Raw genomic sequence first — 22,738 nt, forward strand, 5'->3', positions numbered from 1 at the left:
ACAGCTGAATATTTTCTGAGCAAGTGTATCTCTTGGCATAAGTATTTTGGGAAAATTTTAGCTAAATCTGATTAGCCAGTTCTGGGTAGAGAAGTAGGGCAGAAATGTTACATTTCCAGCATTAACATTTTTTTTTTTCTTTTGTGACCTTTCCCTAGAAAAGTGCAAGCATTCCTTATGTTAAAATAGAAGCTTGGAATTTTGTGGAAAGCATCAATGAATTTTATATTGCCTCCACAAGTTAGAAGCTTTTTACTGCATCTGATACAAATGCACTTCTGTAATCCTCATGGAGCACGATTTTGATCAGTCCTAACTGTACTGGACTTCATATGTATATCTGTGGGATCCTATAGAAAATACACTCTGTGGTTATATAAATTAAAACTTTCATGTGAAAAAGAGGTAAAGCTTACATCCTTACAGCCATTATATTCTATGTGATAAACCCTGATTTTGTAAAGATTTTTCTTATTTTTTTAATACATATCTACATGTATTCCAAAAAACATGTAGAGCGTGTTTTATTTGTTAGGTAGGTATTTTCCCATAGAAATATCTGCATGCTCTTCTATGTATGACAGACAGAACAAGTTATTTCCTTATAACTATCCAAAGCAGCAGCTACACTTAATACCTCGTGAAAATAATTTCTTAAAAATTTTAACAGGCAGTATAGAATCATAAATTATAGAATTATCTTCAGAAACTCATACCAAAATCCATCTTTTGATAATAATTTAGATTTAGTTTTCCATTTTTACGTTGTCTCTTGATAAAACACTTCTTATCACACTATTTGGCAGACTTTGGAAGAAGAAGCCAAGAGGTAATAAAAACTAAGGGAATGTGCCTATTCCCTTGTAAAGAGACCTGACATTGCTTTGAATTCTGCTATACCTACATTCTGTTTTTTCAGTACAGTCTGATGGTGCTTCTTTGGGCTAATTTGGACAAGTGAGGGCATATAAAATGGTCTTAGTATGAGCGAGGATGCTTCTAAAGGACAGTGCACTGTGTAGTGCTGAGAAAGGGAAACTGAGAAACAACTTCAGGATCAGAATGCAAAGAAACGAGCTGATTGATAGCAACAAACTGAAAACTGGAACGCTTTAAACTATTAACACTAATTTTTGATCATATTTTCTTTGAAGCTGTAAGAAGGACTGGAATTCCGTGAAATTTTCTTTACAGGTGCAAATGAATACTTGTACTTTTATGCTCTTTATAGAAAAGATATTACATGAATGATCCTCTTGTTCTTTCTTAGAACTCTCAGAAACTGTTCAGAAGTGTCAAAGAAAGTCTGGAGACCTGGAATAATTAATGAGACTTATCACATTTGTACCTATTTATTTTTCCTTCTAATTTATCTGTCAAAGCCTGTTTGGCTAATAGAGTTGTTTGTGAGTATGAATGAGGAAACTAGAAATCTTTGTGTTACTGAATGCAGAATGTACTTCTATATTTCCTCTATTTTCTTCTTCTCCTCCCTTTTTTCTTCCCTATGCACTCTGCAATTTCAGATATGGAGAACCTTCTGAGATATAAGGGATTAACATCTCTATAAAAATAAGATGAATGGTATTAAATGAATGTTTTGAAATCTTGCTAAAGCACAGAGGTATTTGTACGCTTCAGAAAAAATAAATCCTCATCAGATTAGTCAGAGATATGCAAAAATTTTGTTAAAACTTCTGTCTTGGCTTGGATGCATTTTTATTTTTAAATGTAGATTTAGATGTGGTGCAGAAACTTGACTGTTATCCTGACGGATGGAGTCCTGATGGAGTATTGAAAAAGCTGGAAGTATATTCAGTTTTCAATTCCTATTTTTGGTTTAGTAATTGTGATAATTATATACTATTGGTTGGCTTTATGATATAAATATCCTTTTGAAAGTGAACTATGTTTAGACAGAGAGAGTTCCAAAATTTTGGGAAAGGATCACTGAGTGAATTTGGATTTTGTATACTGCTACAGATTTTATTTGACATACCAAGATTCATATATACATCCAAAAAAATCTGATCACTATGAAGATTGTGGTTGGTTCTTATATTGACCAAACCAGAAGCTATGACTAAGATGATAGCAAAATTATTTTGAGTTGTTCTTATTAGTAAGCCTGTATTTCCTCTAATACTGAATTACTACAAGTGACTTGTTTTGAAAATTTCATATACATAAAAAACACCCATATAATTTTTCTTTGTTCTTTGTTTATGTGTCTATTCTTATTTTCTTTATACCTTGAACTCCTGTGTGCTTTGCTATTTAAGGATTTCAAAGTACCTAAAACTTTAATTAAGCTTTCAGTGTCAAAGTACCTCTCATCATTAGCCACTGAGGTTCACATTAAAAGTTACTCAGCTTTTTCCAAAACATCACAATTTAAAGCTGCAATTAATTTAGGTAAATTTTTGTGGGCTAAATAGTCAGTCTGAGATGGCTGGTTCTATGAGGGCATTTTTAGAAGATAACTTGGAAATGTAGTGTCTCAAATCAGAATGCAGCTTTTCAATCACTGAATAAATTGACTTAGTATAAGCGGATTTTAATCAAAATGTGTCTAATGCAAATATGTCTGAATTCTGTGTCTACTCTGATGGTGAAGCTGGAGTCAATTTATGAGAATCCAATTATTAGAACTAGCATAATAACATGATAAAAAGTTTATTCTGAAAGGAAACCCTAATTAATGGAGAACTTCATTGAAAGAAAAAAGCAAATATACAGTGAAATGCAGTTGGTGGAGGCACAACTGCAAAGAAAAGAAAATGTAATGTTACAAGGTCACTCTGCTTTTCTGTAACCTGTCTAGGCTATGATGTGCATATAACATACAACTTGATTAAAGTTTATACAAAAATGACAAAAAAAAAAAAAAAATCTAAAAATGGATATGCTTCCAGAACTAAAAAACCCACAACAATCAAAACCCCTCCAACCCCCAACTCATAAAATATCTACTTTATAAATCTAAATAAAAGGTTGATTTCCTAAATCACAGGCCAGTGGTCTCTTCTAATACCTTTTCCTTTGGGTATTACTGATATTAAGGAGGTGTTAATCTAAAAGCAAAAAATCTACTTATTTAGAACAGAAGACTGACATAAATCAGAATTCTGTTTTGAAATAAACATATACTCTTCTATTGAGCTAGTTATGTTTTACACTGCTTAACAATTTGTTTTCTCCTGCAAACATGAATTTTGCAGGGCTGCACATGTAATCATGTCTTTTGCTGAGGATATTAAAATCTGTGTCACCAATTATTTCTGAGAGGGGAGAAATGTAAATGGAGCTTGGTGAAAAAAGGAGAAGGCAATTTATTATGAAGAGTCAGAACTGCTTTGCGTCTGCATTTCAAGGTCATCAATATATATTTATTTCTGTAATTTAAAAAAAAATTTGAAGGTGTGAAAGCTCTGAAATCCTCAAATATTGTGAAGCTTTTACAGGATACAAAAATAGAATATGTAGATTCATTCTTCAGAATGCTTTTTTTCTCAATTTTTGATCAGATTTGCATTTAATCTCTGGATTGTTCTAACTTTATACCTCTAGTTCTTTGTGTTGTCAGGTGTACTTTCCTGCTGCATGTGGACACAAAGATGTTCAGTGTGTATGCTGAATAGGATCGTTCTGTAATTACTTATGAATTGCTCATGCAGAGGGGACTTCTCATGTGGTGTGATAAGTCTTGAATACTGAGCTAATATAATAGTAGCAGGCAGCTCTTTATTATGGATGTGGTTGATGGAACTGCAGTGATCGCAATCATATTGATTTCTGAGCAGGGGAACAGATGAAGGGAAATACACTACCAAAGACCAAATAATGACCCATTGTTCCTGGTAATTAGGTTTTTGCTATCTGTCCTTAAGGTATATAAAAGAGCATGATGGTGTTTCATATTGCAAAAAAATATTTTAGCACATACCAAAATGTCTAAAGTTCAGAAGAAAGGTTGAGAAAGTAGTTCAGAATAGCTTTCACCTGGAAATTTTACAGTTGTTTTTAAGAATGTATTAGAAACCTAACATCATAACACATCAGTCCTAACTGTATATTATAAGCACAGTTCTTCAAGCACTTATGCAGTCAGACAGCATATGCTATTGCAAGCAGTACACTGAAAGTTATTTGCCTCTTGGATTAGTAGAGTTTATTATATGATGGGACATTTACAGGGTTTTATGAAATCACACTTTATGTGGTCTTGTTAGCCAGAAAATAGAAAATGGGAGAAAATAAATTTCTAAACAAAAATCATTATAGAACTATTTTTTGGCCTTTATTTTTTTCATGCAGTTAACAGTGTTTTTTTCCAGATAAATGTAGATGACTATATAGGCTGAATTATTTATGTTGGCAGCTTCTTCCTCTTTCTGTGATTGGAAAGAAGTAAACCACCCTGAACAGTTGTATAGGGTAATGACATATAACCTGTCCAATAAATGGTTAATCTAAAAATAAGTGAGAATGAGAAGTTGATCAGAAAGATCAGGAAATCAATCACAACTTAACCTTACATCAGAACAGCAAATTTTGTGTAGAGAGACTGGCTTTGAAACACGTCTGTTATCCAATTAAATTTAAATATTGAAGAAAATATGCATTTCTAAATATTCTTATACTTTCTACTTATTCCCGTAACTGAAATGTTCCCTCACACAAAAGATTTAAGTTTTTGCTCCACAAGGATGATAGCGTGTCCTTGTCAGAAAACAGAATTCAAAATTTTCCTATGCACGCACTTCACGATGTATTTAAAATCTTTAGCATTTTATTTGCTAACATGCAATTCAGATCCTGAATAAAAGGTCAAGCAGATGAGAGAAATACTGCTGCTGTTCTTATTTCAGAAAACCCTGCTAACTACATCTCCTGTGTTATTTGCTGGCAAAATTTCAAGTTGTCTGAAAATTTCACCTCCAGTAAGTTAAAATCAAATTGCAGTAAGTGGCTACCCACCTAACTAATTTTCAGATACTTCAAGGTTCTTAGCACCATAAATATTCTATCAAATTACATGATTACCTGAGATTGTTTTGGAGACTGAAAAAGTTCTCCACTTCAAACTTTTATACCAGGAAATACATTTTTATTCTGTCAATTAAAAAATGCATATTCTTGCCTATGTAATGACAATATAATGGCAAGAAATGTGGCAATAGCATCACTATCCTTTGGAGTCCTTTTCCTGTTCTTTTGTTCTCTTGATATTTTCTTAAAATTTTTAGTTGCAATTGTTCTACTTTGCCATTTCTCTGAGAATTGGAGATAAAACTATGAGGGGTTGAGGCAAAAGAGGAAAATCTTTTCCATTTTCTTTCTGTGTAAGAAAAAAATACACTTTCTCCAAAAAAATTACCTGTCATATAAAAAAAAATCTACTTTTTTTTTTTGTTTGTTAGTTTTAAGGCCTTTTTAAATAAACCATTTGCTCTGTTTGGATGTTAAAACAAGTATTTTGATGATGAGGAAAATGATTTACATCTGTTTTGTCTCTACTTAAAATCACAAACACATCTCTGTAAATAAACATCCCATCTGAAATTCACTAGGCAACTAAATGTTAAAAAATAATCTAAACAGCTATGCCTTAATGTGATGATTATTCAGCTGAAATACTACCATATTTCTTAAAAAAGAGTTTATGCTAATATGTTCTTTGATTTTTAAAGAAGTTAGATGAACATTGTTTATAGCTTGCTGATGCTCATATCTTGTTCCTAGTTGGAATGCATTCATAGGGGTGAAAACAAAATCTCCACTGTTTGCTTAATTGTACCCCAGGGTGGAGTTGGGAATGTGTCAAGAAGTAAGAAAACACCAGCTTTAATAAGCATACAATGCAATTTAACAGTTCATAAAACAGTAAAATTTAATCCCAGGCTGAGAGATTTATTAAATCTCACTCAGCAAAATGGTTTTGTGGGATGTCTTAGCAAGAGAGAATTAAGTGAAATGATTTCAGGGGCAATAGATTTTATTACCCAAGGAGAGGAGGAGGAACTAGTTTTGCAAGCTGTTTCTTCTTAATTTCATTCACTCATTATAATTGCTTTGAGTAGGAGAGCTTTCTGTGAGTAGTAGTAGTATGTTGGGTCTCTGGAATTTGTGTGCGTGCTACTACATTTGCCAGGCATCATCTAACTGAAATATCTTCTCTTGGTGGTCTTGTGCAGCAGGTTCTTCTAATGATTTTTAAAGATTTTAAAATCTAATACAACTTAAGCCTCTATCTGTCTGTAAGATAAAATGATTCTGTGCTCTTTAGCGTTCCTTTCTTCCCTCGTTTCTGTTCCCCTCAATGGTTGTTCTCAGTCTTTGTTTTCATAGGCTACAGAAATCATGTTCTTTCAGTCTCTTTTCTAATACTTTTGGGAGTTAGAGGATTCCTAATTGTGCTTTATTCTTCCAGACAGTTGTTACATCCTGATGAAACAGTATGCTGACTTGTATCACCTGCTTATGTCCTACTTATATGACTGTTAATATATCATTCAACTATCAAAAAACATATTTCTTAGAAGTTAATTTCTTCCAATAGTTTTATTCCTGTAGCCTTGTATTGGCAAACCCCTTGAAGACACTGCTCAGAGTCCAAGTGTGCCCACAGCTATCCTCCTTAATGCTACACTAATATTGTTGTTACGATGAACTGCTGAAAGGACTTTTCTTCCATTATCGCTGCCCAAACTGTGTTCAAACTGTAATATGAGTTTCTATGGGGTGCATATCTCACAGACATGTGGGATACCCAAGAAAATGTTTACTGAGCCTGGCTAGATTTGTTGTATTTTGGATTGATAAATGTTATTTTTGTTCCCTTATTGCCTTGAAATCATTCTTAACCTGGGTAGGTTAAGATAACACAAAAGCATTTATTTGCTTTTATGCTTTTCAATACAGTTGGAAATATTTGAGAAAAGATGGCGTACCTGCTATAATTACGTAGCATTAACCTGGAAAGGTTCTTCTCTCTGTCTGTCTGCCCAGCTCTTTTGCTGTAGTGGTTTGCTGTAGAATTTTTTAACACAGAGCTATCTGGAATTTCTATACACCTTACGTCTTGGGTCACGTTCATTAGAGAGAACTATTTCTTGATATGGAATGGCACCAGGCAATTTAGTCTAATTCCTCCTGAATGTCCTGATGGACCTTTTCTCCTGAATCTAGTTTACAATATGAAGTGTAAACCTCATTTTTAAAAGCTGTGCTTCACCAAGCTTTAGATTCATAACTGTGTACCATAAAAAAAGGGGGGTGGTGGTATGTGTATAATACTTATTATTTACTTTTAAGTGAGGACAGGTATGATGAGAATCGCTTTGTGGTTGTAAAATGGCATGGCATGGTTAACCCTTCCATCTTTTTTTCAAGTATACTGTAAGACATTGTATGATTTTACTGCCATGCAAAACTGTATTTAAAAAAATTTAGATTCATCCTATATTATGTGAAGGAGTAGTAAATAATAAACATAAATCTCTATATACTTTGATATTCAATTTTTTCTGCAATATATGTATACAAAGAAAGACACTATATTCTTGTGACTCTTACAGATCTGTGTGGTCGCAAATAGTTCATATTATTAAACATACTTGTGATATATTTCCTTTGGACTGTTCTTTAGGCTTCATTTCTCTTGAAGTATATTTTGTTATGTGATTAAACATAAACCCTTTTATTCTTGTGTCTGTTCAATCTAAACTTCTGACTGTTTCATCTGTGTGGTAAATTCAACCTATTCTACTTTTTGTTATGCACATGACTGGAACCTTGTAGAAGTTCCTAAACTTGATCATTCTTTGCTTTATTATTATAATAACTTATAGAAAATTATCTTTCATATATATGTATATATAAATTATAGAAAATAACATAAAATTTTAGAAACTGCATTTCAGACACTGACTGGAAACAATGGAATATATGTCTGTCCTATAGACTGTAATTGCCACAAATAAAATAACAGTAGATTGAGCCATGGAGTTTTGTAATTCTCCAATCCAATGATTTCTGAGAAATCATTTCTGAAAATGGGAAAATATTCCAGATTATAGCGATCAAACCAACAACATATAGGCCATGAATAGTTAGATGCTTTCTGTTCATCTTCTTATCCAACCATTCTTTGTCTAACATTAGACCTGAAAAAGTTAAAGAAAAATTACTTTCTTCAATATTAATCTCTTGTTCTGCACCCCCTTGGAAAATCACTTTGTAATGCAGATTTGAAATTACCTGTGGTTTGAAGGTAGCTGATCAAGGCTATGTGGTGAATCAAGCTTCAAGTAGGGTAACATTAGTACTATTGGCACCGCACTATATGAGAATTTGGGGAAAAAAATCTTGTATGTCACCAGTTATTCTGTTTTGTGGGTTAAAATCAGATTCTCCTAACCTAATTCAAGATCTGGTCCTTAAAATTTTTGAAGAGGTGATAGTAGAATCCATAATAAAGAAACTATAGATTTTTATAATTAAATCTTAGCTTATTTTTATGTGTGCACTATCACAGTTTCTGTAGTTCATATCCAGTAAGTTTTAAAGGCAACTTTGCCATTTTCTGTCAAACAGGAAAACTTTTAAGGAAAGACTGTGTTAGTAATGAGAGCTCTTTTATACTGTAGGTGGTCATCCTTTCCTGACTTCTGAGTGTTGTTGGACTTTTCTCACATCTTTGTTATTATTCTATGATAAAGTCAGTCTTCAAAGCAAAATAATATTGATGATAAAAAAAACCTGCATAGAGGTCTATTTCTGTTTACTGTGCTCACAATGAAAATAAGACTAACATGGGGAAAAAATGAAATGCAGGTCGTGGGGATTTTGATAGAAAAAAAAAAGGAAGTGTTCTGTTTATGTAATATGCCATTTAATCAAGGTTTTGTAATTAATAATTATGTATTGTGTGTTAAATTACCAGTAAGCATAACTGAGAGAAGAGTAATTATCAAAGGAGAAGTACTGCTTAACAGGCTAAGGAGATTGATTATGGGACATTTTTGAGGGCTTTGAAATTAATAACTATGCCACTGTAAATCCTTATTGTTCAGTGCATCGTAAGTGATATTACTTCTCCATAAAAAGGTTATGCTGGGGAGGGAGGAGGTTTTACTAGGTTGTCCTGTTCATTGTACAGTACCTCCAGTACCCACTACTGGCTCAGGCTGTTAGATCAAAGAAACAGAGCTGCTGTTCGTAGCTTCCTAATTGTATTATGTTATCTCTGTCCCTGATAAAACTGACTAGAAATAGTCTGGATGTATTGGGAGTTGAAAAAAAAACCAAAACAAACCAACAAACTGACTTTGCATCTAGTGTTCTATCCAAGGCATTACTGTTGTGTAAGAAATAAAATACAATTTATAAGGGCTAATGGAAAAGTCAGTCCTTCTGGAACATGCCCTGCCTCATGTACTTACACTCCTTTTGCCAAATGGGAACGTAACGTTCTCATTATGTGCTAAACTCTCTCAAGGTCAGGTACCATAAATACAAGCTTAGTGAGAGAATCTTGTTGCAGTATGAAATGAGCATGTTAACACTTTGTTAAACCAGTGATGACAGTCAGTCTGAACTGGGTTTATTTCAGAAGATACTATGGTCTGGGATGGCTGGCTGTGCAGCTAACCAACATTCAGTAACAAATGATATTATATGATGAAATAAGTTTCAGAATGCATTAAAGACTCCACATGAATTGCTTTTAACATGTTCACACATTCTCAAGGATTTTGTTAAAAAAAAAGGCAGATGAAAGCGTTCTTCCACTTTTATGCATTTATCTGGATACTTTTTTCATGGTCACCTAGGAAACAAATGCAGATACACATTTGTGAACATTTGCATTCAGTTTCATTACATTTTTGATGCACACTTGAATTTAAGCCTAATTTTAATTAATCTACAGAATTTTTCAGAATACATTAGTGACCATCAGACACTAGGCAAAACCCTGTAAAAAAGTTTGGCCTTTTAAATGTAGGACTTATTTCACAAAGGTGAAGTTTGACTAACTAGAGACAGGAAGACAGAGATAATCTTGAAGAGAATAATGAGATGCATATGAAATATGTAGGCTATCATGCTTAATGCAGTAGTACTTATTCAGGTAATGATAGGTAGGTAAAGATAGCACAAGAACTAAAAAATAGAAAAGTATATGCATACTTTACTAATCAATGGAAAAAGCCTAGCTCATACAATGCAGTATTTGAAGTGAATTGTACAGTGTCCTCCCTTTACATTTTTAGTGAGTCAGTTCAGTTTAACACTGGATTTTTTTTTTAACCCTTAACAGTTAATTAGACACAGGTATTCCAAAAGCAGTTAGCACATTTGTTGAGTCAGCTATCAAAGGACATCAGTGAACTCTATGTAATGTAAGTCTGAAGGTGGTTATGAAAACCATATAACAGATTCCTCTGTTCTGTTAGGCTTGCTTGGATTTTGTCTATGTCAGAGTGTGAGCCATTTCCCTCACATTTTTGGAAGGCTTTAAGATGCAGACCTATATCTCATGTTGCAGCTGTAGTGCATAAACAGCCCATTTGGTTTCAGGCTTTCAGCTGATTCTTGTCTAACCTACCAGCCATGCTGAAGGTCACTAAAAATCATGCCTTTTGTATGTCATAAGAAGGGCAGAAAAACTTGTCAGAGAACCCATTACATGGGGAAGATTTCTTCTTGGCTAAGACCCAGGCTATAGTGTGTTTCTTCTGCATCAGCTTCGCCCATGTAGGTTAGAAACCAGCAAAACCCACTATTCTGCCAACCTCCTGCCCCAGCTCCAAACCCCCAAAACACATGTAAAAGATAGAGGCAAACAGAACACCCACAGTAAGACAGGACGTAAAGGAATGCCAGAACAATATTGAGAAGGAATGTGTAGTATCCAACTGAGTTTGGGATAAAAATCAAACACAGTTTGGTACTTTCTCTTGTTTGAGATATATTGTGCTTGAAATCACATCTCTGTTTAAACTGTTACCTCTGAGTGTGAAAAGCTTTCTGGTTACTTGACAGAGTCAACTGAAAAACAGACTTGTGGTCACAGGCATCTACCACCTGACATCTTAATCACCTAACTCAATCTCATTCTATTTCAATTTGATTAAAAATTTTTGTAGTTTCTGTAACTGTACTAATTTTTTCTTTTGTAGTTGTAGAAATACAGATGACAGTATCATGAGCAGTATTTGAGATCAGTTTATCTGTGTCTAAGCAAGTCATCATAAATACTAAGCAGTATTGTGAAAACAAAAACCCTGCACAATCAGTGCAGAAACACATGGTTCAGAGAGTGTGCCAAGGTATATTTGTGAAATACAACATAAATCTTAAAAGGTTTATAGAAGTTGACTTAAACAGTACTAATCTCACTTGACAATAAGATTATTTTCTTGTACTATGTGTGCTTCAGTGAATGGAAACATTGTAGCACGTTTCTATCTGAAATGCAAGAACCATTGCTTCTCCTGAAGTTTCTACCTCTTCTTCCTCCCAGAATGCTAATCTCTGTTTAGATAAAATAAAGAATCCTAAAAATTTAATTAGGGATATTTCTTCCCTGGTCCCCAAACAGTCTCTTGCTGAAACCTCCAGTACTTTCTGTACCGCAAACCACAGTTCCAAAAGTGTCGTTTAAGGAAGAGAAAGCAGTATGGACAAAGGGCAGCAAGACCTAAAGCTTAGCAAGCCTAATGAACAAGAGTGGAGAGCTAGGCCAACAGCTGTCCATTCCTACTGTCTCTCAGAGGAAAGGTAAAGTGACCAACCAAGAGGAGAGCCCAACCTGCAAATCTAAGTACATACTTTATATCTTTTCCTGAGTTCTGTGCTGTTTCTCTTGCAGTAAAATCAATGATTACACCCAGAGAGATGACTGCAATATTAAATCACTACACCAATATATTTTTGACTATATGATTTTATCAGTTTTTATTCAGTACAAACATTTAAGCCTACGTTTAACTTTAATCTTCCTATATAAGGTGGATTGTGGAATCTCATCCTATGTGAATAAGGGATTTATCTTGTAGCATCTAAAAATCAAATAGGGCACTCAACTTCTAGCCAGTGATTAGTTTATGTTGTGTGCATTTCAAAAAAGTGCATTCTGATTTAGACTTTTTTCCAGTGAAACAATGTTCATCAGTCAAATATGAAGAATGTTATCAGAATTTGAATTACTTCTAAAGCTGCAATGGCTTTTTTAATGCTTCCACTGGAGTTGACTGTCTTGTCTTAGATTTCCAGCTCGGTGGCTTACAGCATTTCACAAAAGCTGTGTTGCTCTGCATCTGGCATAATGTCCATTTGATTCCCACTGATGAGTCTTATCAGTTCTGTGTCCAAATTTATATCTAATTAATCAGTTAATGCTGTTTTTGAACTTCTGGTTGCTTCTTAATGGGCTGTTTTTGTTAAAGTCTCACAGCAATTTCAATTTTCCTTCACTGGTGTAAGGACTACAGTTTTAAAAGTAAAGCTGATTAAAACAAAAAAGTTTGCTTTTCTGAGCCAGATTAATATGTTGTACTTATTGTATAGTTTATTTAAAAACCTGTTGTCTAGACTCCGACTACTGCCAAGTACTGCTTTTAGAATATTACGTTTTGTATGATGCTTACTCAGCATGTCATTCCAACTTTTTGGCGTTTCGCTGCCTCCATGTCAAATATCAGCTTGCCATAAAAGCACTTTAATGCCTTGAAGATAATGAACAATTTGGCAGCAAAAATATTTTCTGACTGATTTGGAGCCCCTTCATAAACTACTTGGCATCTGAGATCACTGAAACCTATTATACTGGCTATTTTAAAATTAGGATTTATTTCTGTTTGAATTTCGAAATCTCTCCTTGGGAGAGCCATTTAAATGTAAACGTGTATTTTCCCCTTTAACAGTGGCTTATGGGCTATAATGGTAGAGCATTTTTGCATTTTTATGTTTAGTTTTATTGTAAAGAGCCTTGGGATGCATTTGCATGAAAGGCACTATATAAGCTCATTTTGTATTGCATTGTATTGTATTGTGACAAGTGCAATAATCTCCAGGTTTCCTATCCATTAAAGAACTAATTTCACAGCTCACTAATTATGTGAATGAGAAGGAGAAATAGGTCCTTTTTCTCTAAGGTATGCTGAGCAGATGGCATAGCATTCATTTCCACCAGCTGAATCTAAGGTCCTCTCTTGCATTTGGTTCCAAGGCTTGCCTCTGTTTATCAACTAGAACAGGAGAGAGATGTCAGTTTCTTGTACAGCATGACAGTGCATACTGAGACGCCATCTCTGTCCTTTGCTAATACAATATTAGTTAGCACATACCAGGTCTAAACAGCCTATTTATTTAGGATAGGACATGAAAACCATTAAAATGAAAGTGCATTTTAATGCAATTCTAATTTGCCTCTGATTTATAGAAGATATTGGTTAGATCTGTCCTAGGGATTTAATCTGATACCCAGAAAATGTTATTCATGAATCAGTTGAGTACCTTTGGGACTGTATCTAGTCTGCAATTTCAAAACAGAAAAACATTATTTCCTTAGCCTGTGCACTTTCCTTCATAGGTAAGGTTTGCTACCTTGCTAGTATTTTCTTTTTTTTTGCCTCACTCATGGAAATAACTGACTCAAATCACGTATGCATACAGTGTTTTATATAACTCCCTAATGCACCTTTTCTAAAGCAACATGGGTCATCAGAGATACCGGTGTTCTCCTGTGATTCTGAAAAGTTGGTATTTGGGCCCTTATTTCAGCACTAAAAAGAGAAAAAACTGAGGCTGAAGTTCCTGACATATCTTGTGTAGGACTTGGCAATAAGGCTGCATTTTACAGTGCTACATAAGCAATCAGATAATTTTCTCCCTTTAACATAAAAAGCAGTGCTATTTTTTTGTTTCCTTCTCTCACTGCTGGGCTGTCACATTTTTGTTTTGTGCTCATGGTTCTGATTTAATTCTAATTTCAGACGGATGCAGCACTAATGTATGATGCAGTTCATGTGGTGTCAGTGGCTGTCCAGCAGTTCCCACAGATGACTGTCAGTTCGCTACAGTGTAATCGCCACAAACCATGGCGCTTTGGGACCCGCTTTATGAGTCTCATTAAGGAGGTAAGTCACTAATAAAGTATCCTGCTTCATTATTTTCCTTTTCCCAACTCCCATTTTCTTTTGTTCCCACTCTACTTGAATTCTGCCTTTTTTTTTTTTTCCCCAGTAGATGGGAATCTCTCAGCTTGCTATGTGTAAAGAGTTTAGCAGGCAAGACAGCATTTTTATTTGAGAGTGGGTTTTCCTGAGGTATTAGTTGGAACAAAGAAACATAAAACAGTGAAATATCTCCATTCGAAATAAAATGTTTGTTTGTCAATAATTGGGGGTAGCGGGTGTTAAAACATTTGTCGCACAAAACCCCAAGCCCCAGAAACCCCAAACCGTAGAATGACTATGAAAAATTCAGCAACTAAATATTGGCATAAGTTCAAAGGGGCCAAGAATGAAGTTTACTCCCTGGTTTTAATTTCATTTTTTTTTCTATGGTGAATATATGTGGCCTTGGTCTCCCAGTATGCTCTTTAAATACTGATAGATAGTGATTTAAAGTAAAGCTAGGAGATTTAATGTGCTAAAGGTGAACATTGTAGAGTATTCAAGTCTCTTGTTCTGTAAGTAACTCCTAATACAGTATTTCTCATTCTAGCTATGCAAAATACTATGATAGAGAGACCTATTTGCAATGAAATATAATCCAGGTTTTAATATTTATTCCTTTTAGAATGATAATTTTGTTTTCCACATTTCCTCCTCTACTTCAGTATATTTTAGAACTAGGTAGACTTTAAGTTATAAAAAAATGAGGATATTGCACTTTATTAAAAGTAAGGAATCAGCTCTGGAAGACTGGCTCAATGACCTCAATTTTTGCTGTCTCAGTGTGGTTTCAGGGGACTCAGCATCTTGCAGAAGCAAGCCTTTATTTGAATGAAATTTCCTCACAGAAAAATGAAATCCAGCAGTAATGAAAGAGATTGAGGCTTGGGGGAGGGAAGGGCATGCAGGGAAGCAGAAGAGGAAATGCATGCATGAATGATGGAGAAATGAAAACAAAACAGCCTTTTACCTCATTTAGTAAGAAGAGTCTATTGGTTAACATTGAAAGTTGTTTAAAAATTGTCTGTGAAGACTGAAGAAAGGTTGATTTATTTAGCAAAAAGTGAATACAAAATATTTTTTTTTAAAAAAAATCAGCCACAGGGTAAATTATCTAGATAGAATGAATAATTAATGTTCCCATCTTGGCAGAAGTAAAATTTGTTCTTCTGGGGCAAAAAAAGGAAGAGATATTTATTTATATAAATTGTTTTTTTCTTTCTCCGTAGGCCCACTGGGAAGGCCTCACGGGCAGAATAACTTTCAACAAAACGAATGGCTTAAGGACAGATTTTGATTTAGATGTTATCAGCCTCAAGGAAGAAGGTCTTGAAAAGGTGTGTAAGATGTTTACCTCCATAGTGGTGGGAAATAAATCAAAACCCCACCCCCTAAACCTAGTAGCATTTTCAACAACATTTGATGTGCTACATGAAACAATGTACTTGTTCTCAACTTGATACGTGGTTTCAAAGTCTTCTAGTAAAAGCTGTTATCTTGATGTCTGACAGCAGCCTTTGCGTGCTTCTAGCCACGTTCTTAGATTCAAGAGGACTGGGGAAGAGTGAACAGCTGGACCTGGAGTCATACATTAATATACTTTGTCTTCAATCTGTATTGAGTTTAGTTTTAGTTGTGATTCCAATCCTATTGCCTATCTTCATGTGTGAACCTGTGGGTATGTGTATTTGTATTTTATTTACATCTTACTAATTCCAAAAGGATTACCTCAAACAGAATGAAATAAAATAGCTTCATTTTGGCAATTTTCTGTGTTTTAAGAGGGAACTTGGGTTCTCTTCTTGGAATACAAATCTTCTATCTGTGGTGGTACTAAAGAATTAAGAATAGGTAGCCTGAAAGGTTTGTCTGTCTTCTGACATTAATTTTTCTTGTACAGAGATGGAATGAAAGACCAAAGGATTGAGGAATGCCCTTTCTGTATAGCCTAATATTGTCTATATTTGAAGTAAAAGGCTTGGGAAGCACGCATGGCCTGCCTATGTGACACCATGATGATCTGAAATCAGATCATCTTTGCTTTCTTCTCCAGCCGCCCTGCTATGGAGAGGCAATGCAGGAAGCTGCTATGTCTCACATTGTTGTGATCAGCAAACTAAAGTTTTGCAATTTACATCTGCCTTGTAGTTTGTATTTAGCTGCGGTATTCGGTGTTCTATGAGCACTATGTTTTCCTTCGTCTTCAGATAAAATTTTATCAGCTATTGCCCCAAGGTAATATTGTGGCCACAAATAAAAAGAGAAATTAAGTGAAGGCACCATGCCACAGAGTTGCATTTCCTTTCTTCTATAAATCATTGAATGGAGAATCTAGTGTAATCAACGTATTTCTCCAAAATTTTTTCCCCCAATACTAGTTTGGGATTAATTAATGTTCTCTTACTAGGAAGATTTTTTTAAAAGTTCAGAATCCATGAGCTTGCTTTGATACACTTACGTATGTAATAACAGTTTTCAAAATGTCCAGTGGCAAACCTGTGATTAAAGGCCTAATCTGTATTTTAAAACATGCAGCAAGACACCGGTAGTAGAGAGTCTTCCTATGAAATATTCCACGAAGGGAACTCTGGAAACTTAAGGGGGAAAAAAAGTACATAGTAGTGATTAGATTTGAAAAGCAAATTAGCTTTGTGTATTTGTAGAATAGGTGCAATGCAACCTGTCTTCCTTACTGGAAACAGAAATGGAAGAATTGATGACATAGGAATAGCTAAATAAGTCAGTAGTGGCTGAAGAGTCACTGAAGTGGTAACTGTTGAAAATGAGGAAAGGAAGTCTCTGTGATCTAGGATGGCTTTAAGAACATTGGGTAGCATTTGAGGACCATCAAGAACACGGGTTTTCTGGAAAATAAAGTCTTTACAGTATTCTCAATTTCTTTTCAGGAAGAAATGCAAAATAATTAATGAAATACCGACATTGTAATATATTTGCCTTCTAAGGGCATACATTACTACTTTATGATACTATTAAAAAAGAGTTGCCTTTGTTACAAAATTTTCTATGTGGACTGGAAGTTTTCTGAGAGAACATTTGTGTAAAATATTACATAACAGATGTGCAGTGGGCTAAAAGAATGGTATCTTCCATTAGGTTCTGTGTTGTTTGGTTTTATTTCTCCATCAGTATTGATATGAAAGTAGAAACACAAAAGCACATTAATTTAGTTCTCAGTTGACAATATTTTAGGAGAATGTACTCCACTGAAAATATAGAAATAAAAAGTTCTAGAGAGATCAGAAATATGGGAAGAAAATAAAATTTGTCAGTAAATACAGTACTTTAGAACGTAGAAGAAAAGGAACTTGGGAAACAGTAATAATGAAAGATATGTAAGGGAGAACAACAGAAATAGTTGTAAAAGCGTATGGATATTTAAAAAACAACCAGCATATGCTTGAGCTCTGTGTATAGAAGTTCACAGAAAAAGAAAATACTTTTACTGCCTTCATGGCTCATTTTGGCCATGTGATAAAGGGATGTGATAATATTATTTTTTCACCAAAATGTGCTGACAATCTGTAGAAAGAGCAGTAAGAATTAATTGTGATGTATTAGAAAAGTTTAGAAGTTAGGAAAGTGTTAGCAAAGAATGATGAGGAACGCTACATAGATTCAAAGATACCTATGAGCAAAAGCAGAGCAGTTTCTGTGGGGTGTAGTGACATGAGATTAGGAAAAAGAAACTTAAGGTATATGCACGTTAGATTGAATTGCATAGTAAATATTTGGAACATATAGAGTGTTTTACTGATAAAGAGAAATCAGTGCTGACAAATAAATGCTTTTGTTTGAAGAAAACTTGGTTATTCTAAAAGAATACAAACCCCATTCTTCTTGAATCCAGGGTGAATTATTAAACTCTAGAGCAGGACACTTCCTAGTAGAGAAAGTATGGTTTAGCCAGTCCTTTTATTTAAAAGGGATGTCTCAAAGTTTTTTTCCGACAAGACTGTGTTCTGTTAAAGCCATGATGAATCCCTCTCCCTTCTCTCTGTCACCTACCTGCCTCCCTTCACATGTGCACTCCATCTCTTTGCATCACACCCCCTCTTGCTCTCTGCCATTTGCTCATTCTCTCCCTTCCTTCTTTCCCTCCTCTCCCTTTCCTCCCGCTCTCCCTTTTCCCCCCTCTCCCTTACACCCTCCCTGTTCATTTCCCTTTCCATGTAATCCCTGTCCATTTGTCTCTCTTCATCTCTGCTCTTTCCATCCCCTTTCTCTCTATTTTCTTCTTTCTTCAGGAGCCTTTCCCTATCTTTGTCCTTATCCTGTATGGACTAGATGACCTCTAGGGGTCCCTTCCAACCCAAAACATTCTATGATTCTATGATTCTTCCCAAACCACCCCATCTTGTTATGCCTCTCTGTCTATGTAGTTAGAATTCCTGAACAGTTATTGTTTATTTATTTATTTATTCATTCATTCATTCATTTTGTGGGATGAGATAAGATGGGGAGATGGGAATTATACATGTTATATTATGTGTGTCCTGTTTCCATACTTGCAAATAGCTATTATTTCATCTAACCTCTTTTCAAGTATGGGGTAACAATTTCTTATGTGAAGGACAACAATTCAACCCAAAAATTTCAGCTGTAATCTGTAATGCTTTTATGACAAAATAAGATATTTTGAGGAGACAAATATTTATGGAGGGGAGAGAAAAGAGTTATTGTGAAGTATTGCTGGAAGACCTATTTTTCTGAGGTTTTGTAAGAAAATGTCTTAAATAAATTCCCTGGTTAGTATTATGGGAAATTACTTAAATCATATATTTTAAGTGCAATGACTGCCGAAGTCAGTGACAACAGAAAAATTGCTCATTCACTTAAAAAAGATGCCAGATGTGATCTCAGATTTTACATATCAGTTCCTGAAACTCTTGAATGAGAGGTGATAATCAAGCATCAAGTGATAAGAAGTATGAATTTCCAAATAAAAATTCATATCTGACTAAAAAATTATAGCTTCTTGTCAGATAAAAATGGCAAAATTAATAGACAGTTGGAGTGCGGTTAATGTAATGTACAACAAAATTTGCTGACGGTCAGTCTGGATGCACTGAAACTGTTTGTGGTTAAGAACAGTGAAAATCTCAAACTCTGGCAATCCAGTATAATAAGCAAATTATCATTTAAATTAAAATCAATCAGTATTTACACTGAAGCTGCATCATGAGGAAAATTATTTTATACATCAGGGAGATAGCAAATGCCTGAATTTAATACCGCTTTTGATACAAAAAGATATTACTTAAGAAGAATCACATTTCTTGAATAGAGGTGTTAACAACTGGCTTGAAATCTTGCTCAGGAACCTACACACAGGATGAATATAAATGACACAAAATGAGCTGTAATTAATTGTCCAGCATATCAACATAAGATCTTGTTTTATTTAGTACCTTTATTAATGATCTGGGAAAAACCAGCAAGTGGCATAAATAGAGGGTTTTGTAAAAGTTAGACAAAAAAAAGAAAGTGAAATAGCAGATCTAAGGAAGTATTGGTATTAACATGATATTTGGCAAAGAAGGCAAGCATATTAATATTTCTGAAGAAAGCAAAATAAATGAAGCAATTCCCAAATGGGAAATACATAAATAAGAAGAAATAACATTACTCACACTGGAGTATGAATAATTATTTTCTTGATGTAATCACCACTATTACTAACTACACTACAAAATATAATAAAGAATGATGGTAAACTGTAGACATATTTGTCAGTTCTTTGAGGATTGAATACAGATTTTGGCTGCATAGTTAGACAGTTGCTACCACTGCAGAAGGGCAATGATCCTTCCTAATACAATGCTCGTGGCACTTCGCTCTGAGTAGTGTGTACAGTTTTGATTGACTTGGAGCCAAAAAAAATGTTACTTTTCATTGGTGAGTTTTGAAGGAAATTAACAATGAAGATTACTTGTTTATTGATAATGATAAATTACTTTTACTCAAACATGCTGAAGTAAGAAAGCCACTTTATTGAATTTTTGTACACAACATCACATAAGGCTGATGCTCAGTAAACTACTCTAGTGAATATGTAACTCAGAATTTTTAACTTTTGGAAGAGTACAATGCTGCTTTTTTGGGGGTGGGTGGTGAATTATTGTACTGGTTTTGGCTGGGATAGAGTTAAATTTCTTCATAGTGGCTTGTGTGGCGCTAAGTTTTGTATTTGTACTGAAAATAGTGTTGTTAACACACTGATGTTTCAGTTATTGTTGAGCAATGCTTACACAGCATCAAGGCGTTTTCTGCACCTCAGACTGCTCCACCGGTGAGTTGACCGAAGGGATATCCCAGATCATATGAAGTTGTGCTCAGCAATAAAACTGAGCAGAGTGGAGGTTAGCAGGGGCTGCTGTTGCTCAGAGACTGGTTGGGCGTCGGTCATTTGGTGGCGAGCAATTGTTTTCTTTTGGATCACTTGTTTTTCTTGGGTTTTATTTTCCTCTTTCTTTGTTGTTTTATTCCCCTTTAATAAATATATATGTATATAAAAATTTTAATAACAAAGCTGTCTTTATCTCAGCTCACTTGTTTTCTCACTTTTTACCCTTCTTATTCGCTCCGCCATCCCAGTGCAGAGGGAATGAGTGAGCGGCTATGTGGTGCTTAGTTGTTAGCTGGGGTTAAACCACAAAAATTATGCTGGATTGGTCTTGGTAAGGTTGAAAACATTGAAGAAAGTATGGGTGTTACTAAGAGGAGGCTACAAATTTGATTATTTTTTTTTTAATAAATATCTTGCTGAATTGTGATTGACGTGACTAGAAGCAGATCTTTACTGTATGACAAATTGCATTTTTATTGTCAAGAGGAAACATTTACTTTAGACACACTATGAGTTGAACTAGGATCATGCTGTATCTTTGAAAATAAATGGGATAAGAGGTGGCTACCAGTTTTTATAATACTCTTACATTTACATAGCTATGGCTAAATATTCACCTATGAATTTTTTATTGTATGAAAGCTTAATTTATATTACAATCTATAAAAATGCAAGTCTGAATATACCTTTCAAATTACATTTACGCTTAATTTTATAGATCAACTCAGAAATGGATTATGTTAGTGATAAATAATCTTGAAAAGAGGAGAATTTTGTTAAGGTTTGAGGAGGTTTATTCTGATACCAAATATATTGCTAAATGTCACAAAAATCCATCTAATACTTCCAGAAGGGACTAGTAACTTTGAGCTGAAGTGCAATATAGCTTTCTTTATTCCACATATCAACTGTGGTGTAATTTGTAGTATTCAGAATTTGAATAATTATTCATTCTGATTTAACAGGTCTGATATTTTTTATCTTGTTTTTATTATTTGGTAAGTACCTTTTTCCTAAAGTATTATTTCTCCACAAATGATGCCAATTGCATTTTTCTATGAAATTAAATTCATATTTTTGATAATAAGCACCATTCTACTGATCTTTTTTTTTTTGGAGACTGAATGCACAAAATACTTGAACCCAAAAGAATCAAATTAATTTTAAGTTTGGTTAAGCATTAGCTTAACCACACTTCTGGTGAGATTTAGTTTTGAAATTATACTACTGAACTATTGAGTAGTAAATATTGTGAAGATTATTTAAGAGTTTTGTTTAAGTGGCATAGGATTGGTTGATAATTTAGAAACCTCAGTGCGTACCTGCCTAAAGATGGATTGCAAACTTTTCTTATGATGCCTGAGAAAAGAATCTCTAGATTCATCTAGCCCATATTTCCTAGTTTTTCCTCTTCATCTGCCTTTCAGTAATGACTGCCTCAGTGGTCATAATCCTGTGGTGGTTTGACCCTGGCTGGATGCCAGGGGCCCACCAAAGCCACTCTATCACTCCCCTCTAACCAGACAGAGGAGGGAAAAGTAAATCAAAAGGCTCGTGGGTTGAGATAAGGACAGGGAGAGACCATTTTATCAGTTACCATCATGGGCAAAACAGACTCAACTTGAAAAAAAATTTAATTTATTATCAATCAAAATCAGAGAAGGAGAGGAGAAAAACTGCTGGATCTTAAAAAACATCCCCCCACCCCTCCTTTCTTCCTGGGCTCAACTTCACTCCCAGTTTCTCTACCTACTCCCCCCAGTGGCGCAGGGGGACAGGAATGGGGGTCGAGGTCAGTTCATCAAACATCGTCTCTGCTGCTTCTTCTTCCTAGGGAGAGGACCCTTCCTCTGCTCCAGCATGGGGTCCCTCTCATGGGAGACAGTCCTCCACAAACTTCTCCAACGTGAGTCCTTCCCATGGGCTACAGTTCTTCACGAACTGCTCCAGCATGGGTTCATAATTTCCATGGGGTGCAGTCCCTCAGGAGCAGACTGCTCCAACATGGGTCCCCGGCAGGGTCACAAGTTCTGCCAGCAAGTTCTTCTTCGGTGTGGGCTCCTCCCCGCACAGGTCCGCAATGGCTTGCCAGGAAGCTGATCTGGCGCAGGCTTCCCACAGGGTCACAGCCTCCTCCCTTCGGGCATCCACCCTCTCCGGCATGGGGTCCTCCACTGGCTAAAGG

At 35.0% G+C, this 22,738-nt stretch overlaps 1 protein-coding gene across 1 annotated transcript in view; it reads left to right on the forward strand.

Moving 5' to 3' along the window:
- Positions 1 to 22,738, forward strand: part of GRIK2 (glutamate ionotropic receptor kainate type subunit 2) — a 406,229-nt gene that overhangs the window by 203,014 nt on the left and 180,477 nt on the right. Inside the window, exons 7-8 of the mRNA XM_009649067.2 lie at positions 14,004 to 14,147; positions 15,416 to 15,523. Of these exons, the coding sequence (XP_009647362.1) occupies positions 14,004 to 14,147; positions 15,416 to 15,523 (252 nt within the window). The remainder of the gene's footprint in view (positions 1 to 14,003; positions 14,148 to 15,415; positions 15,524 to 22,738) is intronic.

Source organism: Egretta garzetta, unplaced genomic scaffold (genome assembly GCF_000687185.1).
Source record: "Egretta garzetta isolate BGI_Z169 unplaced genomic scaffold, ASM68718v1 scaffold231, whole genome shotgun sequence".
Lineage (NCBI taxonomy): Eukaryota > Metazoa > Chordata > Aves > Pelecaniformes > Ardeidae > Egretta > Egretta garzetta.